Source organism: Octodon degus, unplaced genomic scaffold (assembly GCF_000260255.1).
Source record: "Octodon degus isolate 3935 unplaced genomic scaffold, OctDeg1.0 scaffold00006, whole genome shotgun sequence".
NCBI classification, from domain to species: Eukaryota; Metazoa; Chordata; class Mammalia; order Rodentia; family Octodontidae; genus Octodon; species Octodon degus.
In genome coordinates this window covers 33,632,026-33,642,948 of record NW_004524582.1, presented here as the reverse complement: position 1 = coordinate 33,642,948, position 10,923 = coordinate 33,632,026, and the positions used below count along the sequence as shown (strand labels likewise).

Here is a 10,923-nt window from a genome sequence, read left to right as displayed (position 1 = left end):
CCCCGTCGGGCAGCCCCGCCCGCTGCCCCATGTGGGCCCCTGCGCAAATTTGTTCGCTAATGGCGCAGGCGATTATCTGCTTGCGGCGCGGTGTGCCCCGCAGGCAGGGCCGGGACCCAGACACGCGGGGGGCGCGGGGCGCGGTAATTAGCGCGAGCCCTTTGTTTGCCTTTGATCGCCAGCCGCTCCCGCCCGCAGCGCGGCGTCCGGGGCCCGGACCCCGACCGCGGCCGCGAGATGTCGCCGAGCCCCGCGCTGGTGCTGCTGCTGCCGCCGCTGCTGCTGGGGGCGCTCCCGCCGGCCGCCACCGCGCGAGGTGAGTGCTGGCGCCGCCCCTTCCCGCCAGCCTTGACCCCTGCCACAGTACCCGCCTGGTACGCGCTGCTGCCTGGCCAGCCATCTCCCCGGGGTTCCGCAGCACGCCTCCTGCACCCACAGTCGCCCACAGAGGAATTTCAGTTTACCTGCAAAGTACGTGGCTCACTCCCACTGGAACCTCAACTCATCAAGGAGTACCCCTACCCCCACGCTCACCCTTGTTGTATCCCCTGCTCACCTCCATTTTCCTCTCCACAAACCCCCTTACCTACACACCGAGCTCGCCCTAGGGGTACCCACAGCTCATTCCGGTCACCCTCAACTCACCCTAAGGGAGCAAGCGGCAGCTCATCTCCAAGGTACCCTCCGTTTAGCCATGGGGTACACATACCTATCCTCAGTATCCCCAGCTCACCTGTTGGCCCCCAACAGGGCTTGCTGCCCAAGTGGACTCAAGACACACCAGTGACCTTGCATTACCCAATTTTCATACATGCAGGAGTGTGGAGTGCAGCTGGTCACTCTGTAAGTTTGGGGGAACTGTGTTGTTTGTGGTGACAGTGGACCCACCTGGATCCTTGGGAACTTATCCGGTCCCTGTGTGGCCTGGCTGGGGTATGGGAGACATTGGTGATGTCTGGTGCCTGGGCCTGATCCTGACTCAGCCCTGGGCCCTGGCTGCTCATCCAGCTTAGGGGGTCCCCAAGCATGAGGGGCTATTGTATGGTGAAGGGTAGTCTTGGGCTGATAATGGAGGACCTTGGGTGTCAGGAGCCACAGTGTGGCCATCCCAAGGGGACTGCCCTGCCCTGGGACACAGCCTAGCCATGGGCATCTGTGCCCAATGGGCAGTATGTGCTGGCGGATTTCTGCCTACCATGTTCTAGGGCCAGGCAGGCCTAGTGCTGGCTGCCCAGGGTTAGGCGGGTCCTGGGGTGTGTTGACCATTCAGGATCGCCCTCTGTGTCCACCAGTCCTCCCCCGCTGCCCAGCAGTGCACTGAGCCCAACCTGGCCTTATATGGCCACGTTCGGGTGTTGGGCAGCGGGTGGCAGCCCAGGTGGGACCTATGCCACTGTCACCACCCCCCCACCCCCCCGCCGCCGCCGCCGCCGCCACCCGCCCAGTTATGGTTGGCTGGAGGGTGGGGGCTGTCCAGTGTGGCCAGGCCAGGCAGTGTCCTAGGCAATGTAACAGTGCTTAGGCCATGCGGGGTGCGCCCCACCACTGCCTGGCTTTCATTCTTATCTGTGTGGATGCCCTCATCCTAGTACCTGCCTGTTCTTTGGCCACTTGGCCAAGAGTCTCTGGAGGCTTATATCCTCCTATGGTCCCTGGCCAGCCTGGAGGTGACTGACTGGCGGATGGTGTGGAAAGCACTACCTGCCCTTTGCTGAGGGGCCCTGGGAGGTTGCCCCCCCATCTGTCTTGGCTCTGTGCTGAGGAGGGAGAGAATCTTCTCTGGATGGGTGGAGCTGTGGTTCACTACGGAGGTGTGGGGACTGTTTTCCTGAGTTGTGCTGAGTTCTCCCCCAGGCCTCGCTCAACTAGAGGCTGTTTCAAGGGTTCTTGCTCCTCCGGTGAGCAGGCCCCACCTGAACTCTTCATAGACCCAGAGCCAGATGCAGCCTGAGCTGTTTTGAAAGACATTTCCCAGGTTGTCACAGTTTCTGAAATGGGTACCGCTGTAAATCCAGATCATATTTTTAAGAGTTCCCCTTTGCCCCAAGTTTCACAATCCTGGGTTTGTCCTAGTTTGTGTTTGCAAGAGGTAGGACTTGGCTTCCTCTGCTCCCTGTTGTTTCTTGCAGTAGAAACTCAACACAGCTTCCAGTGAGAGACCTTCCACAGCAGGCAGCTCTCAGGCCGCCGGCCGGCCTTTCTGAATGGTGCACTAGTGGGCCCTGTGGGGACGACTGGGGTCAGCCCTCGGGCCAGCCCGCCAGCCCCTCTCCTGCCCTCTGAGCCCAGCCACCCTGCTCCCTGCCGGGCTGCAGACAGTGTGCCCTTGGCACCTGGCTGTGGGTACTGGAGGGTCAGGAGGCCGAGGCAGTGCGATTCCGTGGGGTGCAATGGAGGGCTGGTGTGTGCACTGACCCTGTCCCCTCTCTTTTTATCTGTCCAAGGCAGTGTGTCACTGGGGCCGAGGTGGTCATGCAGGAGCCAGGCCCAGGCGTTGTGAGGTGGGGATGTGGGGCAGCCTCCCTGTTCATGTCTGGGGCCCCCTCCTACAAGGAAAATAAATCACTGTCCCCTTGGGGGTGGGGGAGCTGTGAACAAAGTCCTCTTTGGCTGGACTTGGAAATGCAGACCGCAGGCTCCTTTATCCTTTGTGCAGGAATCAATAGGGCTCCAGGCTCTCAAAGTTGCCTTTCAGCCAGTGTGCCCTGCACCATGGCCCTTGCTTGGGGAAATGTTGGTTTTTCCCCCGCAGAGGCCTCCAGCCTCAGGCCGGCCCAGCCCTGGCGTGGGCTTTGCTGGCAGTGGTGGGGGCTATGAGCTGTGGCACCCCACTGCTGGCCACCCGCCCGCCATGTGGCTGGACCCGGTTCCTGGCCCATGCTGGCCATCTCTGCTGTATTCTGTGCTGCAGGCAGGCTCTGGCCTGGCTTGTCCAGGTGACAGCCGTGTGGCCAGAGGGAAAGGTATAGCACTATCCCTAGACCTCACTGACCCCGCCCCCCCAGCCCTGTCTCCAATCACTCTTCCTTGCGAGGTGACAACCGTTGTGGTTAGGCCTTTGGCAGCAGTTCCAGGACCCATGGTGGGGGTGATGGGTGGGAGCCAAACCAGGCAGGCCCAGCAGAGGTGCTCCCTCAAGGGCAGCAGGCAGCTGGGCTGAGAGTCCTCCACCTGGGAGCTGTTAATGCTGAGGAGCTTCCTCTGTGGCAGGAAGCTCATCTCTGTCCTCTTCCTGGCCAGCGAGTTTATCTCTTGAGACGTTTATATAAGGTGTTCCGGTCCTTGGGACCAATGATGGGCCTCCAGGAGAGGAGGAGGAGGGAGCCATATGGGCTGGGCTCTCAGAATGTGGACTCCATGTTTGGGGTACCCTTTGTGCCTCACAACCCACCTACCTGTGGGCTGGGGCTGCAATATGCAGGGCTGGGCAGGACTCAGAGGGCTGGACAGCTGCCCTTATAGTCTCTGGGTCCCCAAGCCTGCGCTTGAGAGGGGCTCCCCAACCTGGCCCTGCGCTGTGTGGGTTGCTTGGGCTTCCCTGCCTGAAGCCAAGCTTGCCTGTGGGGTGGTCGCTCAACTTGTGCCTGACGTCTGGCTCGAGGGCTCTGGGCTCAGGAAGTGGCCTCTTTTAACATCTGAGGTGCCAGGGGCTTGCAGGTTAGGGGTCAGGGCCTATGGAGAGGCAGGCACCTCTGGGTGCTGCAGTAAGGGACAGCATTCTAGGGTTGACACTTGTGAGGTACAAGGTGGGCACAGGGGCAGGGGTCTCTGGCTTCCAGTGGTCTTGGGAGGGGGTTTGCTCCCTGGGAGACTGTGGTGGCCACCACCTGCTGTGGGCGGTGGCCCTGTCTGACATGGTGCTGGCTGTGTGTGGCCTGGGTGTGTCGAGGAAGAGGCTGTTGAACCAGCAGTCCACAGGAGGACTGTGTGATGGCCCCAGGGAAGGTGCAGGTTGGAGAGCCAGGTGTGTCCACAGGAACCCCCAACTGCCCTGTGTATTCACCTGTGGCCACTACAGCAGGGTCAGCACCTGAATGCTCAGCCAGTGTGCTGGGCACAGTACCCCTTGGCTTCTGTAGCAGCCACCTGTCCCTCAAGTCCTCCTTGCACCGTGGCAGTTTATGTGCACGCCCTGGGCCTGGGTATGTGTGTAGTGTGTGTGCCCTGGTACCCGGAGGTCCCCTATGCTCTCCTCCTGGGGACACCCTGCTCTTCTTCCCCCAGCTGTGGCTTGCTGGGGAGGTGGGGCCCTGGATCTTCTCTAGGGTCTCTCACTTCAGCCCCAGGTGGGCTGCAGGGCCCTGGGTATGGTTTGGGGCCCCTATCTCCCCCGTGTCCAGGGCCTGTGCGCTGCCTGGGAGAGGACTCAGCATGTGGCTGGCTGGTTGCCCTGTTGCTGCTGGGCAGTGCCTGGGAACCTCTGGGCCCAGCTCTCCCTGGCCGTCCCACGGTGGGCACAGGTGTCCTGAGGGCCTGGCTGCGCCTGTCTTCTCTCTGTGGCCCTTTGAGACCCCCAACTCATCCTCTCCAGGAGGGGCTAGAGGACGGCAGCTTCCAGCTTGCTGCCCCTGTCCGTGAGGCCAGCACCTGGCCAGGCCACAAATTCCTGGGCCCTGCGGGCCTTGTGTGAGCTGGGCTGGGCTAGGCTTGCTCATGCTTAGGGCCCAGCCCACGCCCACTGTGTCCAAGGTCAGAGCCCGCTGTCTGCCTGCACCTGCCCTAGTCATCGGCACAGGGTAGCCTGTCCATTCTGACATGCCTTTGCTGGAAGCCCGCGTCACCTGCCTCCATGAATTTTGCAGAGTCAGGGAGGAAACCCAGCTCCTGCAGGTCAGGGCCTTTGGTCTTGAGCCTGCCATGCAGCTCTGAAAAGGGCGGTTCTTGTTTCCTGGGGCCTGGCGGAGGTGTGGCCTCTAGGTGGCTCTGCTCTGACTGCTTACCCCAGCACTCCCCAGCACTGCTGGAGTCGGTCCCCTGGGCAGACCTGTGGGAGAGGGGTAGGAAGGAGCCCCTACATTCTGCCCTGAGGCTCCGATCAGAGGGATGAGAACACCTGCTGGCTGCCCACCTGGTTCTGCCTGGGGATTGCTGAAGGGGCCTGGGCTAGAGGGGGGGACTAGACAGCATTGCCTGAGGGAGGTCCAGGCAGGGCTGCTGCCTCCTCCAAGGGCAGTGGGGTGGTTGGTGCCCATGGGCTCAGGTCCTGCCTCAGTTTCCCCACTGGCCAAGTGGGCTCTGTGGCTCTAGTAGAACAATGGGGGCTTGTGTTTCCTGGGCTAAATACAGAGCTGTGGTGGCTGCAGCCCAGATCCCTGGCAATCAGGGCTGGTTTCCTGCTGGGCGGCCCTCACAGGGCTCTGCAGAGGGCGAGGGTGCAGAGGGGAGGACAGGGGAGGGGAGGGCTAGCCGGTGCTATTTGCTTTAGGATAAGCCTGGCTCCTCTAGATGGGCTCCCGTCGGCCTGTCCCCACATCATGCAAGCTGCGACCATGCTTCTGGCCATCTGGCAGCACGGGCTCTGCCTCTTCGCAGCAGTGGTTCCAAACAGGGGTCCCACTGCTCTTGTCTGCTCCAGTCGGAGGCCCTGCCCCCTCTCCAGGCGTTCCTGTCCCCTTCCCAGGCTGGGCTGGGGCCTGGGTCAGCCTGGCCTTGCTGCCCTGGACCAGGCTAATCTCGGCAGGGGTGCGTCTCCAGCTTGTGCACATAGGTGTGTATGTGTGAGTGAGGGGTCTGCCCAGGTGGCCTGGGCACCAGACTGGCAGGTAGGGCGTGGGAGCTATGGGGGCCACAGTAGGGCTGCCACTCCCTGGTCCTGCAGTCTGGGAGGCCCTGTGAGTGGTGGAATTCAGACAGTGACAGGTGGGTGGGCAGGGTCTGCCTGGGTTGGGGAGGGGCTGGGGGCTCCATGTCTGTGCTGGGTGGGCGCTGGGGGCCCGGGACAACTGTGGATGGCCGGCCTGCCTGCTGCCAGGTGCCTGGGTGGACTGTGGGGAGGAAGAGTGAGGAAAGGGGGCTCTCATAGGAACCTCAGCTTGGGGCCCATGGTGCAGAGGAGGTGGTGGGTAGAGGGGGGATGTTGGTCAGAAAGGAGGGTTTCCTGGTACAAGGGGTAGTGGGGAGCCCCTCTTCCAGCTCCGCAGTGTGGTCCTCCAGCAGCACTGATGACTGGCAGCCCCTCCGGCCCTTAGGTGCCCCTTCAGAGCAGGTGCTGTGAGGCTAGGAAGACACCGCTGAGGTTTGGGGCTGCAGCCGGCTGGTCGTGGAGTGTGCACGCCCCAGTCCTGTTGCAGTGCCGTCTCTGAGCACCCGTGTGCAGCAGCCCGGGTGCTGTGCCTGGGATGTGTGTGGTCACCCTGCGCTGGCCCCAGCTGCAGCTCCATCTCCCCGACAAGGCCGCCTGCCGGGGCGCACACATTGATGATACCTGAGGGTCTGTGTCTGGAGCTTCTTCCCAGCCAGTGACACTGCCCACTCCCTGATGTCTTGGTCACCTCTGTCCCTGCATCCTCCAGAGATAGCCCTGATGGATCTGACAGGTGAAGGAGCCAGGAGTCTCTCTGTAGGGGGTGGGAAGCCTGGGCCTTGGCCCTCCCTGGGGCCTCCTGGAGTGTGCCAGGCAAGACCACTTTGACCTCAGGACTGTGGTTTGCAACCCCCTGGGGTTCAGCCACCACTGTGGGCAGATAGTGTCTGGGCTCAGGCTCAGGTGATATGGGACACCCTCACTGCCCACAGGCTGTCCAGGGGTGCTGTCCTGCTCCTTGGTCACCTGTGATAGCTGTGAGGTCGCTGTCCTTGATCTAGACCTGGCTAGGCCCTGAGTGACGGTGAATGTCGGTGTGGCAGAGGGAGGGGTCTCCAGCAGAGAACTGGGACTATGCCTGGTGAGGGACAGCAGGAGCCCCCAGATCTGCCCCATCCCTGAAGGCCCTGTCTTTTTATTTATTTATTTAGTGGAACCAGGGATTGAACTCAGACCCTTAACTTGCCAGGCAAGCACTTATTCTACTGAGCTATCTCCCCAGCTACCTCCCCAGCCCCCACTTTTTTTTTTTTTTTAACATTTATTTATTTATTTTGTGTGTGTGTGTGTGTGTGTGTGTGTGTGTGTGTGTGTGTGTGTGGCCAGCTCAGCCCACCAGGGGGCAAGGCTGGCTGGCATGTGGTGCTGGGGGATCGAACCGTGGTCCCTGTGCTTTGCCAAGCTTGTTCCAAGTACGTGCTTTAGACCACTGAGCCATCTCGCCAGCCCTCATGGCCCCTTCTAATAGGGCTGGATATTCCTTTTTGTTTTCTGTTCATTTTGCAGTACTGAGGATCCAGCCTGCCTTTTCTGTCCCTAGCCTTAATTCTCACTTTAAGACAAAGTCTCACTAATTGCCTAAGTTTGATTGGTTTTTGCTACAAGAGCTCCTTGTGTAACCCAGGGTGGCTTCAAAGCATGGCGACCTTCTTGCCTCAGCCTTCCAAGTGCTGAGCTTGCAGGCGTGGGATCCCACCCCTCTGGGACTGTCTCCAGGACCTCCCCAGGTATGGGAGGCTTTGAGGGCTGTGGCTCCAGCCCCACTTCACTGGGCAGGAGTTGCTCTGACCTTGTTCCTTACCTGAACCCTCCCATCCTACAGGCCCCCCAAGAATGGCAGACAAAGTGGCCCCACGGCAGGTGGCTCGGCTAGGCCGCACTGTGCGGCTACAGTGCCCCGTGGAGGGAGACCCGCCGCCCCTGACCATGTGGACCAAGGACGGCCGCACCATCCATGGAGGCTGGAGCCGCTTCCGTGTGCTGCCACAGGGGCTGAAGGTGAAGGCGGTGGAGGCAGAGGACGCGGGCGTGTACGTGTGCAAGGCCACCAATGGCTTTGGCAGCCTCAGTGTCAACTACACTCTTATCGTGATGGGTTAGTGGGGTATGGTCAGTGGGTGTGACAGGGTGGTAGATGGGGGGCCTGGGTCTCTTGGTGGCTAGCCACTTCCTGGCAATACCAAGCATGGTGGCCAGGCAGTGGCACCCCCAAGGGCATGGGCAGCCAGGGGCTTGGCAGGGTGTACCCTTGTGTCTTACAACACTGAGCTCAGGTTTCACAGTTCAGAGGGGCCGCGGGAGGCAGAAGCCTCTGTTCTTTCCCGCCCAGGGGCCGTGGCCCTGGTAGTGAACAGGTGGCCCTGGTGACAACGCCCTCCCCATAGTACCAGGCACACCCTGCTCCACCCAGCTCCCTGGTGTGGGCCTGAGCTGACCACTCAGCTTCAGGGTCCAGGAGGGCCCCAGCTCAATTGAGTGGCACTGTCTGGGTGGGTGGGGGACACTCCTCACCATGTCCTCCCCCAGCCCAGCCTTCACTGAGACAAGGAATGGGAATACTGAGCCCCACCCCCACCCAAGCTCTGCAGAGGGGACTGTGACTAGGCGGTATGTGAGCCATGTCTGCCTCCCGAGCCCTCGGCCCCTTGATGTGGGCTAGGGTTACTGCAGCTGCCAGCCGCCGGCCCCTTCCCCCCACCCCCCACAGACCCCCCGGAGCCCGGGTAGGGGGGCCAGCCCTACAGTCCCATCCATGACTGTCGGGGTCACCTGCACTTAGGGCTGAGGCTGGCGGGCGGCCCTTACCCAGCTGTCCTTGGACTCTGAGCCACTGGAGTGTCAGTGGCTTCATTGGGGTTCCAGGCCTACATGGACACCAGGAGAGGGCCCGGGTATGCCCTCACCATAGACTCCCCCTCACCACAGACTCTCCTCTCCTTGCAGATGATGTTAGCCCTGGGAAGCTGATCCCAGGGCCTGGCAGCTCCTCGGGGGACAAGGAGGACCCAGCTGACCAGCAGTGGGGTGAGCATGGGGGTATCCGCCAGGACAGGACGGCTGCCTCCTGGGGCCCTGCACACGCCCAGCTGACTGTGTGTCCCCTTGCAGCACGACCCCGCTTCACACAGCCGTCCAAGATGCGGCGCCGGGTGATCGCACGGCCTGTGGGCAGTTCTGTGCGGCTCAAGTGTGTGGCCAGTGGGCACCCTCGGCCTGACATCACATGGATGAAGGATGACCAAGCTCTGACACGCCCAGAGGCTGGAGAGCACAGAAAGAAGTGGACCCTGAGCTTGAAGAACCTTCGGCCTGAGGACAGCGGCAAATACACATGCCGGGTGTCAAACCGGGCAGGCGCCATCAACGCCACCTACAAAGTGGACGTGATCCGTGAGTGCCAGGGCGGGCGGGCGGTGGGGACCTGAGGCTGGGGTGGGTGCTGCCAGCAACACACACATCCCTGCTGCAGAGCGGACACGCTCCAAGCCCGTGCTCACTGGCACACATCCCGTGAACACGACGGTGGACTTTGGGGGCACGACATCCTTCCAGTGCAAAGTGCGCAGCGATGTAAAGCCTGTGATCCAGTGGCTGAAGCGGGTAGAGTACGGTGCTGAGGGCCGCCACAACTCCACCATCGATGTGGGTGGCCAGAAGTTTGTGGTGCTACCCACGGGCGATGTGTGGTCGCGGCCGGACGGCTCCTACCTCAACAAACTGCTCATCTCGCGCGCTCGGCAGGACGATGCGGGCATGTACATCTGCCTGGGTGCTAACACCATGGGCTACAGCTTCCGCAGCGCCTTCCTCACTGTGCTGCCAGGTGTGTTCCTGGTGGGGAATCCCATTACTCCGTGCCACCCACATGTGGGCCAGCTCCTTGTCCTTGGTGGCATTCCCCTTACCTTGGTCTCTCTTCCAGACCCCAAGCCACCAGGAGCCCCCGTGGCTCCCTCATCTTCCACCAGCAGCCTGCCGTGGCCTGTGGTCATCGGCATCCCAGCGGGCGCCGTCTTCATCCTGGGTACTGTACTGCTGTGGCTCTGCCAGGCCAAGAAGAAGCCCTGTGCCCCTGTGTCCACCCCACCTGTGCCTAGCCACCGCCTGCCAGCCCCATCCAGAGACCGCATTGGTGACAAGGACCTGCCTGTACTGGCTGTGGGGCCGTGTGAGGAACACACACTGGGCGTGAGCTCAGCAGCTGGCCCCAAGCTGTATCCCAAGCTGTACACAGATGTGCATACGCACACACACTCACACACACACTCCCACGTGGAGGGCAAGGTGCACCAGCACCAGCATGTCCACTACCAGTGCTAGACGTCGTGGGCGTGGGGAGAGGCCAGGAAGCCAGCACCCTATGCGAGATGCGTGCTCACCGGCTGGGTGGTAAACAGACAAACTGCCAGATGGACGCACAGACCACTAGACATTGACACACAGACATGTTGCGTGTGTGCGCACGTACACACACACACACACACACAGACTGAGATGTCCTTGGAAGGCATGGGCCTTCGACTTTGCAGTGATGTAGCCATGCTAGTAGATGAAGGACCCTACCCACCTGCTACCTGTGTCCTGCCCAGCCTCTGCCCACTGGGGTGTCCAGGGCCCCCAGCCCCTGGCTGGAGTAAGGACCTCTTACCATTCTTAAGGAGGCGGGGAGGTGCAGACCTGTCTCCTGCTTCCCACTGCCTCAGAGCAGGGCCTTGATATTTATATTTAAGAATGGAGGTAATATTAATGATGAAGCAGGGCTGGGGCTTTAGGGCTGGCTTGTCTGGGGCCTTGGACACCTGGCCACACAGCTGTGGTGGTATTCACGCCCCTTGCAAACCAGCCACTCACTGCCCCTGCTCTCGCGGCCCTTGTCTCTGATTTTATATAGTTTGAGCTGAAGCCTCGTATATTTAATTTATTTTGTTAAACAAGAAAGTGTGCATCCTTTTCCTTGACATAGCTTCTGCCTCTGGTTGGTATTGTGCCTGCCATGTACACACATGTACTGATGTGTTATGGTTGTATGCACATGAGTGTTCACCTGTGGGCCTTGCAGCCTGAGGCTTGTTACACCAGGACTGGGGTTCCTTAGGCATGGCACACAGCTTACCCTGGCT

General features: G+C 61.1%; 1 protein-coding gene across 1 annotated transcript; it reads left to right on the top strand.

Annotated features, from left to right (window-relative positions):
- The first annotated feature begins 76 nt into the window (after positions 1–76).
- Fgfrl1 (fibroblast growth factor receptor like 1) lies at positions 77–10,753 on the top strand. Its single transcript, XM_004624634.2, is given in 7 exon segments — positions 77–316; positions 7,626–7,898; positions 8,747–8,827; positions 8,912–9,193; positions 9,273–9,626; positions 9,726–10,073; positions 10,076–10,753. Coding segments are annotated over 7 exon segments (1,581 nt in total). The 5' UTR covers positions 77–237; the 3' UTR covers positions 10,240–10,753.
- The last annotated feature ends 170 nt before the right edge of the window (positions 10,754–10,923 follow it).